The following is a 16,541-nucleotide window of genomic DNA, read 5'->3' as shown; positions in this document are numbered from 1 at the left end:
TGATGTTTCGGTTGCCGTTCATATACGGTACTAGAACGTGCAGACACTCTCGAAACTTTAGATATATATATCGTATGTCCTAAGATACCTTGGCACTGGCAAAGTTAGGTTATATCTATATAAGGGAGTAATGTAGCATTACTCCAAGCACTGGCCTAAGGAGAATTACTCTAAAGACTATATACTTATAAATATATATATTTTATTACGAGGATGTATATTAAGATCCCTATGGTTGACGAATGTAAGGACATTACTTACTACTAATAGTACTAGAACTATTCCAACCTTACCGCTAAACAAGCATATCAATAATTCGCTCCATATTGGGTTTCTGCTTGGTATCGAACCTAGGACCTCTGAATGCGAGATAAGACAACTATCGCCTGCCTGCACGTTCCAGCACCCATACTACCACGGCCACCTCCACATCACCAAAAATGATGTTTCGGTTGCCGTTCATATACGGTACTAGAACGTGCAGACACTCTCGAAACTTTAGATATATATATCGTATGTCCTAAGATACCTTGGCACTGGCAAAGTTAGGTTATATCTATATAAGGGAGTAATGTAGCATTACTCCAAGCACTGGCCTAAGGAGAATTACTCTAAAGACTATATACTTATAAATATATATATTTTATTACGAGGATGTATATTAAGATCCCTATGGTTGACGAATGTAAGGACATTAATTACTACTAATAGTACTAGAACTATTCCAACCTTACCGCTAAACAAGCATATCAATAATTCGCTCCATATTGGGTTTCTGCTTGGTATCGAACCTAGGAGCTCTGAATGCGAGATAAGACAACTATCGCCTGCCTGAACGTTCCAGCACCCATACTACCACGGCCACCTCCACATCACCAAAAATGATGTTTCGGTTGCCGTTCATATACGGTACTAGAACGTGCAGACACTCTCGAAACTTTAGATATATATATCGTATGTCCTAAGATACCTTGGCACTGGCAAAGTTAGGTTATATCTATATAAGGGAGTAACGTAGCATTACTCCAAGCACTGGCCTAAGGAGAATTACTCTAAAGACTATATACTTATAAATATATATATTTTATTACGAGGATGTATATTAAGATCCCTATGGTTGACGAATGTAAGGACATTAATTACTACTAATAGTACTAGAACTATTCCAACCTTACCGCTAAACAAGCATATCAATAATTCGCTCCATATTGGGTTTCTGCTTGGTATCGAACCTAGGACCTCTGAATGCGAGATAAGACAACTATCGCCTGCCTGCACGTTCCAGCACCCATACTACCACAGCCACCTCCACATCACCAAAAAATGATGTTTCGGTTGCCGTTCATATACGGTACTAGAACGTGCAGACACTCTCGAAACTTTAGATATATATATCGTATGTCCTAAGATACCTTGGCACTGGCAAAGTTAGGTTATATCTATATAAGGGAGTAATGTAGCATTACTCCAAGCACTGGCCTAAGGAGAATTACTCTAAAGACTATATACTTATAAATATATATATTTTATTACGAGGATGTATATTAAGATCCCTATGGTTGACGAATGTAAGGACATTAATTACTACTAATAGTACTAGAACTATTCCAACCTTACCGCTAAACAAGCATATCAATAATTCGCTCCATATTTGGTTTCTGCTTGGTATCGAACCTAGGACCTCTGAATGCGAGATAAGACAACTATCGCCTGCCTGCACGTTCCAGCACCCATACTACCACAGCCACCTCCACATCACCAAAAAATGATGTTTCGGTTGCCGTTCATATACGGTACTAGAACGTGCAGACACTCTCGAAACTTTAGATATATATATCGTATGTCCTAAGATACCTTGGCACTGGCAAAGTTAGGTTATATCTATATAAGGGAGTAATGTAGCATTACTCCAAGCACTGGCCTAAGGAGAATTACTCTAAAGACTATATACTTATAAATATATATATTTTATTACGAGGATGTATATTAAGATCCCTATGGTTGACGAATGTAAGGACATCAATTACTACTAATAGTACTAGAACTATTCCAACCTTACCGCTAAACAAGCATATCAATAATTCGCTCCATATTTGGTTTCTGCTTGGTATCGAACCTAGGACCTCTGAATGCGAGATAAGACAACTATCGCCTGCCTGTACGTTCCAGCACCCATACTACCACGGCCACCTCCACATCACCAAAAATGATGTTTCGGTTGCCGTTCATATACGGTACTAGAACGTGCAGACACTCTCGAAACTTTAGATATATATATCGTATGTCCTAAGATACCTTGGCACTGGCAAAGTTAGGTTATATCTATGTAAGGGAGTAATGTAGCATTACTCCAAGCACTGGCCTAAGGAGAATTACTCTAAAGACTATATACTTATAAATATATATATTTTATTACGAGGATGTATATTAAGATCCCTATGGTTGACGAATGTAAGGACATTAATTACTACTAATAGTACTAGAACTATTCCAACCTTACCGCTAAACAAGCATATCAATAATTCGCTCCATATTGGGTTTCTGCTTGGTATCGAACCTAGGACCTCTGAATGCGAGATAAGACAACTATCGCCTGCCTGCACGTTCCAGCACCCATACTACCACGGCCACCTCCACATCACCAAAAATGATGTTTCGGTTGCCGTTCATATACGGTACTAAAACGTGCAGACACTCTCGAAACTTTAGATATATATATCGTATGTCCTAACATACCTTGGCACTGGCAAAGTTAGGTTATATCTATATAAGGGAGTAACGTAGCATTACTCCAAGCACTGGCCTAAGGAGAATTACTCTAAAGACTATATACTTATAAATATATATATTTTATTACGAGGATGTATATTAAGATCCCTATGGTTGACGAATGTAAGGACATTAATTACTACTAATAGTACTAGAACTATTCCAACCTTACCGCTAAACAAGCATATCAGTAATTCGCTCCATATTTGGTTTCTGCTTGGTATCGAACCTAGGACCTCTGAATGCGAGATAAGACAACTATCGCCTGCCTGCACGTTCCAGCACCCATACTACCACGGCCACCTCCACATCACCAAAAATGATGTTTCGGTTGCCGTTCATATACGGTACTAGAACGTGCAGACACTCTCGAAACTTTAGATATATATATCGTATGTCCTAAGATACCTTGGCACTGGCAAAGTTAGGTTATATCTATATAAGGGAGTAATGTAGCATTACTCCAAGCACTGGCCTAAGGAGAATTACTCTAAAGACCATATACTTATAAATATATATATTTTATTACGAGGATGTATATTAAGATCCCTATGGTTGACGAATGTAAGGACATTAATTACTACTAATAGTACTAGAACTATTCCAACCTTACCGCTAAACAAGCATATCAATAATTCGCTCCATATTGGGTTTCTGCTTGGTATCGAACCTAGGACCTCTGAATGCGAGATAAGACAACTATCGCCTGCCTGTACGTTCCAGCACCCATACTACCACGGCCACCTCCACATCACCAAAAATGATGTTTCGGTTGCCGTTCATATACGGTACTAGAACGTGCAGACACTCTCGAAACTTTAGATATATATATCGTATGTCCTAAGATACCTTGGCACTGGCAAAGTTAGGTTATATCTATGTAAGGGAGTAATGTAGCATTACTCCAAGCACTGGCCTAAGGAGAATTACTCTAAAGACTATATACTTATAAATATATATATTTTATTACGAGGATGTATATTAAGATCCCTATGGTTGACGAATGTAAGGACATTAATTACAACTAATAGTACTAGAACTATTCCAACCTTACCGCTAAACAAGCATATCAATAATTCGCTCCATATTGGGTTTCTGCTTGGTATCGAACCTAGGACCTCTGAATGCGAGATAAGACAACTATCGCCTGCCTGCACGTTCCAGCACCCATACTACCACGGCCACCTCCACATCACCAAAAATGATTTTCGGTTGCCGTTCATATACGGTACTAGAACGTGCAGACACTCTCGAAACTTTAGATATATATATCGTATGTCCTAAGATACCTTGGCACTGGCAAAGTTAGGTTATATCTATATAAGGGAGTAACGTAGCATTACTCCAAGCACTGGCCTAAGGAGAATTACTCTAAAGACTATATACTTATAAATATATATATTTTATTACGAGGATGTATATTAAGATCCCTATGGTTGACGAATGTAAGGACATTAATTACTACTAATAGTACTAGAACTATTCCAACCTTACCGCTAAACAAGCATATCAATAATTCGCTCCATATTGGGTTTCTGCTTGGTATCGAACCTAGGACCTCTGAATGCGAGATAAGACAACTATCGCCTGCCTGCACGTTCCAGCACCCATACTACCACGGCCACCTCCACATCACCAAAAAATGATGTTTCGGTTGCCGTTCATATACGGTACTAGAACGTGCAGACACTCTCGAAACTTTAGATATATATATCGTATGTCCTAAGATACCTTGGCACTGGCAAAGTTAGGTTATATCTATATAAGGGAGTAATGTAGCATTACTCCAAGCACTGGCCTAAGGAGAATTACTCTAAAGACTATATACTTATAAATATGTATATTTTATTACGAGGATGTATATTAAGATCCCTATGGTTGACGAATGTAAGGACATTAATTACTACTAATAGTACTAGAACTATTCCAACCTTACCGCTAAACAAGCATATCAATAATTCGCTCCATATTTGGTTTCTGCTTGGTATCGAACCTAGGACCTCTGAATGCGAGATAAGACAACTATCGCCTGCCTGCACGTTCCAGCACCCATACTACCACGGCCACCTCCACATCACCAAAAATGATGTTTCGGTTGCCGTTCATGTACGGTACTAGAACGTGCAGACACTCTCGAAACTTTAGATATATATATCGTATGTCCTAAGATACCTTGGCACTGGCAAAGTTAGGTTATATCTATATAAGGGAGTAATGTAGCATTACTCCAAGCACTGGCCTAAGGAGAATTACTCTAAAGACTATATACTTATAAATATATATATATATTTTATTACGAGGATGTATATTAAGATCCCTATGGTTGACGAATGTAAGGACATTAATTACTACTAATAGTACTAGAACTATTCCAACCTTACCGCTAAACAAGCATATCAATAATTCGCTCCATATTGGGTTTCTGCTTGGTATCGAACCTAGGACCTCTGAATGCGAGATAAGACAACTATCGCCTGCCTGCACGTTCCAGCACCCATACTACCACAGCCACCTCCACATCACCAAAAAATGATGTTTCGGTTGCCGTTCATATACGGTACTAGAACGTGCAGACACTCTCAAAACTTTAGATATATATATCGTATGTCCTAAGATACCTTGGCACTGGCAAAGTTAGGTTATATCTATATAAGGGAGTAATGTAGCATTACTCCAAGCACTGGCCTAAGGAGAATTACTCTAAAGACTATATACTTATAAATATATATATTTTATTACGAGGATGTATATTAAGATCCCTATGGTTGACGAATGTAAGGACATTAATTACTACTAATAGTACTAGAACTATTCCAACCTTACCGCTAAACAAGCATATCAATAATTCGCTCCATATTGGGTTTCTGCTTGGTATCGAACCTAGGACCTCTGAATGCGAGATAAGACAACTATCGCCTGCCTGCACGTTCCAGCACCCATACTACCACGGCCACCTCCACATCACCAAAAATGATGTTTCGGTTGCCGTTCATGTACGGTACTAGAACGTGCAGACACTCTCGAAACTTTAGATATATATATCGTATGTCCTAAGATACCTTGGCACTGGCAAAGTTAGGTTATATCTATATAAGGGAGTAATGTAGCATTACTCCAAGCACTGGCCTAAGGAGAATTACTCTAAAGACTATATACTTATAAATATATATATATTTTATTACGAGGATGTATATTAAGATCCCTATGGTTGACGAATGTAAGGACATTAATTACTACTAATAGTACTAGAACTATTCCAACCTTACCGCTAAACAAGCATATCAATAATTCGGTCCATATTGGGTTTCTGCTTGGTATCGAACCTAGGACCTCTGAATGCGAGATAAGACAACTATCGCCTGCCTGCACGTTCCAGCACCCATACTACCACGGCCACCTCCACATCACCAAAAATGATGTTTCGGTTGCCGTTCATATACGGTACTAGAACGTGCAGACACTCTCGAAACTTTAGATATATATATCGTATGTCCTAAGATACCTTGGCACTGGCAAAGTTAGGTTATATCTATATAAGGGAGTAATGTAGCATTACTCCAAGCACTGGCCTAAGGAGAATTACTCTAAAGACTATATACTTATAAATATATATATTTTATTACGAGGATGTATATTAAGATCCCTATGGTTGACGAATGTAAGGACATTACTTACTACTAATAGTACTAGAACTATTCCAACCTTACCGCTAAACAAGCATATCAATAATTCGCTCCATATTGGGTTTCTGCTTGGTATCGAACCTACGACCTCTGAATGCGAGATAAGACAACCATCGCCTGCCTGCACGTTCCAGCACCCATACTACCACGGCCACCTCCACATCACCAAAAATGATGTTTCGGTTGCCGTTCATATACGGTACTAGAACGTGCAGACACTCTCGAAACTTTAGATATATATATCGTATGTCCTAAGATACCTTGGCACTGGCAAAGTTAGGTTATATCTATATAAGGGAGTAATGTAGCATTACTCCAAGCACTGGCCTAAGGAGAATTACTCTAAAGACTATATACTTATAAATATATATATTTTATTACGAGGATGTATATTAAGATCCCTATGGTTGACGAATGTAAGGACATTAATTACTACTAATAGTACTAGAACTATTCCAACCTTACCGCTAAACAAGCATATCAATAATTCACTCCATATTGGGTTTCTGCTTGGTATCGAACCTAGGACCTCTGAATGCGAGATAAGACAACTATCGCCTGCCTGCACGTTCCAGCACCCATACTACCACGGCCACCTCCACATCACCAAAAATGATGTTTCGGTTGCCGTTCATATACGGTACTAGAACGTGCAGACACTCTCGAAACTTTAGATATATATATCGTATGTCCTAAGATACCTTGGCACTGGCAAAGTTAGGTTATATCTATATAAGGGAGTAACGTAGCATTACTCGAAGCACTGGCCTAAGGAGAATTACTCTAAAGACTATATACTTATAAATATATATATTTTATTACGAGGATGTATATTAAGATCCCTATGGTTGACGAATGTAAGGACATTAATTACTACTAATAGTACTAGAACTATTCCAACCTTACCGCTAAACAAGCATATCAATAATTCGGTCCATATTGGGTTTCTGCTTGGTATCGAACCTAGGACCTCTGAATGCGAGATAAGACAACTATCGCCTGCCTGCACGTTCCAGCACCCATACTACCACGGCCACCTCCACATCACCAAAAATGATGTTTCGGTTGCCGTTCATATACGGTACTAGAACGTGCAGACACTCTCGAAACTTTAGATATATATATCGTATGTCCTAAGATACCTTGGCACTGGCAAAGTTAGGTTATATCTATATAAGAGAGTAATGTAGCATTACTCCAAGCACTGGCCTAAGGAGAATTACTCTAAAGACTATATACTTATAAATATATATATTTTATTACGAGGATGTATATTAAGATCCCTATGGTTGACGAATGTAAGGACATTAATTACTACTAATAGTACTAGAACTATTCCAACCTTACCGCTAAACAAGCATATCAATAATTCGCTCCATATTGGGTTTCTGCTTGGTATCGAACCTAGGACCTCTGAATGCGAGATAAGACAACTATCGCCTGCCTGCACGTTCCAGCACCCATACTACCACGGCCACCTCCACATCACCAAAAATGATGTTTCGGTTGCCGTTCATATACGGTACTAGAACGTGCAGACACTCTCGAAACTTTAGATATATATATCGTATGTCCTAAGATACCTTGGCACTGGCAAAGTTAGGTTATATCTATATAAGGGAGTAACGTAGCATTACTCCAAGCACTGGCCTAAGGAGAATTACTCTAAAGACTATATACTTATAAATATATATATTTTATTACGAGGATGTATATTAAGATCCCTATGGTTGACGAATGTAAGGACATTAATTACTACTAATAGTACTAGAACTATTCCAACCTTACCGCTAAACAAGCATATCAATAATTCGCTCCATATTGGGTTTCTGCTTGGTATCGAACCTAGGACCTCTGAATGCGAGATAAGACAACTATCGCCTGCCTGCACGTTCCAGCACCCATACTACCACGGCCACCTCCACATCACCAAAAATGATGTTTCGGTTGCCTTTCATATACGGTACTAGAACGTGCAGACACTCTCGAAACTTTAGATATATATATCATATGTCCTAAGATACCTTGGCACTGGCAAAGTTAGGTTATATCTATATAAGGGAGTAATGTAGCATTACTCCAAGGACTGGCCTAAGGAGAATTACTCTAAAGACTATATACTTATAAATATATATATTTTATTACGAGGATGTATATTAAGATCCCTATGGTTGACGAATGTAAGGACATTAATTACTACTAATAGTACTAGAACTATTCCAACCTTACCGCGAAACAAGCATATCAATAATTCGCTCCATACTGGGTTTCTGCTTGGTATCGAACCTAGGACCTCTGAATGCGAGATAAGACAACTATCGCCTGCCTGCACGTTCCAGCACCCATACTACCACGGCCACCTCCACATCACCAAAAATGATGTTTCGGTTGCCGTTCATATACGGTACTAGAACGTGCAGACACTCTCGAAACTTTAGATATATATATCGTATGTCCTAAGATACCTTGGCACTGGCAAAGTTAGGTTATATCTATATAAGGGAGTAATGTAGCATTACTCCAAGCACTGGCCTAAGGAGAATTACTCTGAAGACTATATACTTATAAATATATATATTTTATTACGAGGATGTATATTAAGATCCCTATGGTTGACGAATGTAAGGACATTAATTACTACTAATAGTACTAGAACTATTCCAACCTTACCGCTAAACAAGCATATCAATAATTCGCTCCATATTGGGTTTCTGCTTGGTATCGAACCTAGGACCTCTGAATGCGAGATAAGACAACTATCGCCTGCCTGCACGTTCCAGCACCCATACTACCACGGCCACCTCCACATCACCAAAAATGATGTTTCGGTTGCCGTTCATATACGGTACTAGAACGTGCAGACACTCTCGAAACTTTAGATATATATATCGTATGTCCTAAGATACCTTGGCACTGGCAAAGTTAGGTTATATCTATATAAGGGAGTAATGTAGCATTACTCCAAGCACTGGCCTAAGGAGAATTACTCTAAAGACTATATACTTATAAATATATATATTTTATTACGAGGATGTATATTAAGATCCCTATGGTGCCATTCCCCTCAGCCACATCGCTGGGTTTTGCAGAGATGTTCACAAGGTGATAGTTGGACCAAATATTTCATAAAAAGATCAATCACGCCATTTGGCATGTTTCAGGTGCTTTCGCCGGCAGAGTTGCATTTGATGCACTGACTTTGTGGATGCAAGTGTTATCCCCTTCACTGGGCGCAGAGTCACACCTATTATCATAATGTGATGTTAATGTAACCTCCCAAAGCTTGAAACATTCTTGTAATAGCTACTTCTCGAAAATTGATGTCTATGCCAATAAATTAATAAAAATTGCTTCCTTCCAATATAATGCTATTTCTATATTAAAGTGATGCAGATCTAATCTCCAAAATGGACACTAATGGCTACTTCCGAATATGTGCTCTGATCAACATGGTTTTAAACGAATATTGTATTCATTTCAATGTGCACCACATGAGAGAAAATGGTATTAACGGTATTCAGTTGACTTCCAACCTGGCACCAAAGCAATGAGATTGGAAAACATCTTGTCAGTATTCTTGTTGACATGTACATGACGTTTCTTGGAAAACACTTCTTGCGACATTGATTGGTTCTGAATAAAAATGGTAATCCTATGATCACCAACCGTGGTTATCTTAGGACGTTTGAAACCCTGATCTAATTGAGCTTTGTATTTAGGAGCATTTCAGTCTACAAGTTGATGGTCGGAAATCTGACACTGAATTTAAGGTAATTACATAGGTTTTAAGCTCTACCGGCATTTAACCATGATAAACCAAATATGTATAAATGGATTTTATTTAATCAAAGCCTAACTAAAAATAAAACAAAAACAATCATAGATTTAACCAAACATTTGTGGGTATATCATGAGTTTGAGGTTTTACATCAGGGACATGAGCTGACACTCTTGGAGAATAGTTTAATATGTTGCCTCGCTTCCCAATAATGCCCTTTTGAAATATTAGCCCAAGAGTTCTCTTCCCTTGTAGATGAATTATTTTACTTTGCTTGCACGATTTCCTCTTCTTCCCGTCCATTTTCAGGTTGTATGGAGGTCCTGATTCTCAAGCTTGTTAAGAAAGTTTTTAATCCCTTTAGGTTGCTACAATGCTGGGAGCGTGAGTTTTTGGCACTGAGATTCCAACGTGCTTGCAGTTGTACATTTTCTAGAGGATCATCCCTGTAATAGCGTTCAAATAACGATGGTTACAAGTGACATTTAAGGTGCAAGTATCACTTGCATTTCCATTGAATCAATAAAAGATACTTGCAAGTACAACTTTATGAACTTTTTTTAGCGATTTATGACCTGATTATGTAAATATGTTATGTACAGTGTTCAAAGAAAATGTTATGGACACTGGCCCAGGACTGGCGACTTGAAAAACGTAAGCCTTGACTCAAACTCCACAATCCCAGACTCTAATTTCCATGTTCTCAAAAATATCCCGTTTTCAATATTATTGTTTAAACTCGTTGCATTTTCTACACGTCAAATATGTGAATATAAGAACAAACTCATATTAAATTGACTTGTATCTATATTTGAATCTCAAACAATTTCACGCAAAGAAATGTTTTCGTCTGGTCCTGAGGTTAGCCATTGTATAATTGTGCTAATAATGTCATCCGTAGATCGACAGTGCTCATGTTCATTAGCATCAGAACCGTGTCCTGATTTATATACAGTTTCTGTTTACACTTTTTTGATGTTTTTCATAGATGCCACTTCATTTGTTTAACCAGAATTTCATCAAAATATTGAGGAATGGTCTAAAGTGTTCACCATTACGGATCACTGCCATCTCACCACTGTCTGCGTGGGTTCGAGTCTCGAGCTCGGCCAGTGTGGGTACGTGAGAAAGCTTGCCAGTAGCTTCTCATGTGTCGGTGGTTCTTTGCAGAGTTTTCTTGGGTTCTTTCCTCCACTATTTATACTGGCCGCCATGTATAACCTATCTTGTGCTAGAAAATGGCGTTAAACCCTACAACATCATCGATATGTTGTAAGCTTAAGCAAGGGACGGCTAAATTAGTAATCATTAATCCTTAACTGCAAATCTTGAACAGCGCGATTGGGCTATTGGTAATGCATAATTCTGTACAGGTGGGTTGGGGATGGTACTATGACTAAAGTAGTAGCTACAAATTATGGTAATAGTGATGTCCCATTTCTTTCAGTTAAGTTTCATACACCATTTAGCAGTGAGTGTGTGAAAGAATAACTTCTAATAAAAAGCAGTTCCATAGCTGCTTGTTCACAGACTTTGATGCAGTGTACAGCAATATAGTCTGCATATGGTGAACATGAAATGGCATTGACACTTATGAATAATCCAACTAGTGACAAGGAGAAGTGGATTATGAATAAAACGTGGCGAAATGGAACATGTACTCTTTTCTGCACACGCTGTTTGCAAATAAAATGGAATCTAGTCAGTATTAAACAACCTTGAGGGTAGATCCTTAACATGGTAGGAAGGCCTGTATTGGCCATAAGAAGCATCTTGTCATGAAGACAATGACACAATTCTCCATCTATTTTGGTAATAATAATAATAATAACAATGACACTTTTTGAATCCAAAACATTATGATGTTCCCCAAAATCAACAGCCTGGAATATTGATATTCTTTGCTCACGTCTTTCTGTACATTCTGAAGTATCTATTGTACCATAATTGGTAATTCAGTTTCCAAAAATTCATTAATTAATGAAATTTGAGTTTAAATCCCTAACCACTTTCTTGGTATCCTAATAATGGGTTCAAGGCTACATGTATGAAATCCAATATCTAATATTTTTCCTTAATGTAGACCACCAGCCTTTTTGTATCACATTTCTAAAGCACCCATGCCTCTGCAAATGACTACACTGTACAATGATAAAAACTAATTTATCTTGTCCTGTTTTCAAATGTCATACCAGAAGTATGAGTAATAACTAGTTTCTACAAATAAGTAAATATATTTTAAAAAATCACTACTAATATTTAAATAGCCCTTAAACAAGACCCTGAAAAAGATCGGAATATTTGCGCAAGTGTTTTCGGTCTTTTCCTTTTTTTCTCAACATCACCTAAGGTCTTTCCGGTTTTATAATCGAAGACTCGAAAGCCAACACGACCACATTAGATTTGTTTATTGCTTGTAACACCTGAAAAAACATTCAGCATTTGGCCTAAATTATGCAGCTTACAGCAATAAAATAATTTTCAGTTTGTCCTACTATGCACGAGCCTTAATGGTATTTTGTTGGAACAGTTCCGGCCCCCACTAGACTGGTTTATCGAGAGGGGCATTGGGTTATCAGATTATTTGATCACTATATGTATGTCAGAGTTTTAAGTTATATCAGGATAAAGTTTACATATTAATAGTGAGTTTTGGATGTATTTATGTATTGGTGATAACCTATTATTACCTTGTGCATATTTTTCAGGCACACCAGATACTAGCAGAGTTCTTGAGAGTGAATATGGATGAAACATGTTTTAGATCATGGCTTGCTAGAACTGGAATCATGATGCCTAACAACACTGAAGCTTGCTTTATGGCTTTAAATGAATGGTGTTCAAACCACCTTTGAATGAATTGATGAAATAAAGAAATGCGTGTCTCGCTTGAATTGTCAGTTATTTTTCAAACACTTACACTCACATCTAAGTCTGCAAAGTAACACACAAACACGAAGTATGATAATGCCAATATGGAGAGAAACACTTTGTTTTCAGGTTTTTGCTGGCACAATTGGTTGCCAGGTTTCGAGAATAGGACAATGTCAGGATGGATACCCGACCCATTGCTCCCTATCTACGGGGGATATTTATATAAAAAATAGATAACCAATCAGTGTCTTTTGCAGAAATCATTCACTACCATCCACTTCATCACTTCTGTACGTTTACCCTACAATATGGATGCGAATTAAATGATTTATTTTGAAGCAATAGAAGGCGAAAGGAATAAGTAAGAAATGGACAATCTTGTTTGGTAGGAGGAAAAGGTATTTGTACTGTAAAGAAGTGTTGGTAAACACCTTAAACCTAAAATACATGACAAATGAACATATTGATGAAATTCCTAGTCCTGAAAAACTTGAAATTGAAAAAAGTCTACAATTTAGCTCATATTGTCTTGTCATCTGGAGAAAACGAGAGAGAGAGAGAGGGATATAGTGTGGGAGAATGATACTTTGTGGGAGCATATCATTTTACATAAATATGCTCGATTCTTCAACAAACATTTATAACATAGTGAATTGTTGGTGCACGTAATGCTTTAACTTTGTACTGACAGCCTGAGGGATCTTGTTAATATTACGACTTGGGTTAAAACTTTATTAAATATGCAGTATGCAACTTCGAATAAAGCGGAGCCCAAGATGTGGTGAATAATTAATATATATTCTAAAGGCTTGTGTTGTAGAAATAGTTTCAATTAAACGGAAAGGATGTAAGAAAGAGTTACAGATATCGAGCAATTTGTTTTTGAAAATGTGTATCCAGTAAAAATCACATAGTAAATTTCGCTGGAATGTATCAGACACTTTAAATATTCATCTCTGAGTTTATCGTTAGCCAGAATAACCCATTTGTGGATCAGTCCAGTGATAAACAACTGTCAAAACTACAAAAATACATGTATCTCTGAAAACAAATAGTCTCGTTTCACTTGCCAGTGAATCAAATATATACTACATTAGCACTAGAAGACAATAAAATTGCCCTTTGTCGTCTTTTCCAAGTTAATTGAAGTAGTATATGTTATAACTTTTGGACTCCTTCTGTTCAAACCTTGAGCGATGACCTACTATATATCAAATCTTTATGGCATTAACTTTATTTTCTTATCCACAGATTAATATGGCTTAATGAAAATGTGCTGATTAGTGTGGTTTCCTAAAAAGATCTGCAAATGACACTGCAATTTACAATTCAGTACTTAGAAGAGAGTAAATACAAAAGTACAACTTTTTGCCATAATATATGTATTCACTCATTGCAAGACAAGTAAATATAAAAGCAACTGTGCAAACAGTTTCATATTGTACATGCTTAATATCAGGTAAAACCCATTTTAAACAGGAAACAACATCGTCATAATAATGAAAATAATAATGTTTTAAGTGAAAATTATTTTCTGGAGGAGAACAGCAGTAATATATCAAAATATTTTTCTTCAGTTATATGGCTTATAAAAATATTTGTCATTGAATAACTTGTAGGCTTCGAACCTGAGAACGAAAATAGTTATAGTTGAATATAATACAGACATAATATTACTTTAATAACGAGAATTTCGATATCTTTCTAAATTAAACAGACCAGATCGTTTCTAAGGAATTTTAAATTATTCAGTAAATTATCCTGCCAGCTAACAATCTAAAGAATTTTTCTCAACAAATCGCTCAGTTGACAATGAATTCTATAATTTTAGGGATATAAATCTATTGAAAAATCATTACAGAAAAAGAATCACAAAGTTAATTCTGTGCAAAAGCCGCGTACTCCCATTTTATATGCAGACATAGGAAAATGTAATTTTTCATTTCCAACAATAGTATCGCGGATTATTCCTAATATTTTCTTTCAAGTCGATGAACTCCTTTAGAACAGATAGCTTTACTTCTGTTTCCTCTCGCAGATGATAACATTCACAATCCCAACGATTGAGACATTTTATAAAGCAAGATGATGATGCTATACATTTTTTGATCGTTTGTTAAGCAAGAATTAAGCGGGAAAAGATGTTAGGCCGCTTTGGTCTATGCTGCCTCCATTTGATTAAAGGGAAGAAAACCGGCTATGGTCCCTCATTCACTTATTTAAATAAACTTGATACATGTATATCAAAATACGACAGTGTCAGTCAGCAGCTGTTTTAAACTCTTGTTAGATTGCATCTGGCAGTCTAATCTCTCTATCCCTCCGTCGCACATTCACTTACACACTTAAAACCAAACACATTAATACACACAGACATGTATAATTACACATAAATGATGCATTGTTCTGAGAGACGATTTGATATATTCGTTTCTCCTTATTTATTTCTCTCTATACTTGATCATATATGTAGAGTTGTTGTTTCGAGTGGCCCCTCTTTTATTTTCATTATCCTTCATGCATTTATTTTTCTTTCTATCCATCTCGTTCCTCCTTTATATTTAGTATAGACCAAAATGCATGTCACACAGATGCACTTAAGTTAAGGTCATGTAGATTGATCATTAGACAGTGTTCTGGACAATAAATACTCGAGGTGAGTTGGCAATTCCGACTTTTCTCCTTTTCTATATAGTAGGTAAGGATGATGCTGTGGCTACTGGCTCTTTTGTATAAATATAAGCTGATGAATTGCTTGTATTGGTAGTTTTTATTTCAACGTGTTTTTGTCGAGTGCTTTTGCATGAAATCCAAGTGAATTGGACACCTAGTCCTGTATAATGGGTGCACAACCCGCGGTCCTCGAACGTGTTCTGTACGGCCCTTAGGGCAAATTAAAACAACACAGAACTCTGGCCCATGAACATTAATTATATTAAAGAAATTAAAAATCTATTGGGCTACTGAAAATAAAACTATATAAACCTTCATGTCAAGCAGTAGTTTATTTCAACATTTATAAACGATAATTTCGTTTACCAGTCGCTGCTATATAGAACATGTAGCGTCACGTTTGCTGCCCTAAAGTGGTATTAGAAAATGCAATCTGGCCCTTGTCCGAAAAAGGTTGTACACCCCTCCTGTATAAGATCTTGATGAACAAGAGTGCTGCCGGCAGTGCATGGTATGCTACGATATTAATTATAACCAGTCATGAATTTAGATGTATGTAGATACAGCTTGATTTCCATTGATATTTCGAGATGAATGAGATTTTATTATTGTTATTGTCTAATATGGCAAAAATCATGGTCAAATGACAGGTGTATTGAAATGCGCTTATAATGGCATCGGAGTCACACATCATAATGTTGCGATTTTTACAGGGTTTAAAGCAATTTTTTTTCAGTACAGGACAGGCTATACCTGGCGGCGAA

The 16,541-nt window shown here is 37.1% G+C and overlaps 1 protein-coding gene across 1 annotated transcript in view; it reads left to right on the top strand.

Moving 5' to 3' along the window:
• The window catches only part of LOC149774668 (barrier-to-autointegration factor-like), a 79,757-nt gene extending 66,641 nt beyond the window's left edge, over positions 1-13,116 (top strand). Inside the window, exon 4 of the mRNA XM_089945013.1 lies at positions 12,939-13,116. Coding sequence (XP_089801139.1) covers positions 12,939-13,085 — 147 coding nt within the window. The 3' untranslated portion in view covers positions 13,086-13,116. The remainder of the gene's footprint in view (positions 1-12,938) is intronic.
• The last annotated feature ends 3,425 nt before the right edge of the window (positions 13,117-16,541 follow it).

The sequence above is a fragment of the Sinohyriopsis cumingii genome, unplaced genomic scaffold (genome assembly GCF_028554795.1).
Source record: "Sinohyriopsis cumingii isolate HCF-2022 unplaced genomic scaffold, ASM2855479v2 utg000160l, whole genome shotgun sequence".
Lineage (NCBI taxonomy): Eukaryota > Metazoa > Mollusca > Bivalvia > Unionida > Unionidae > Sinohyriopsis > Sinohyriopsis cumingii.
The sequence above is the reverse complement of the archived record's forward strand: the minus strand, read 5'-3'. Positions and strand labels throughout refer to the sequence as shown.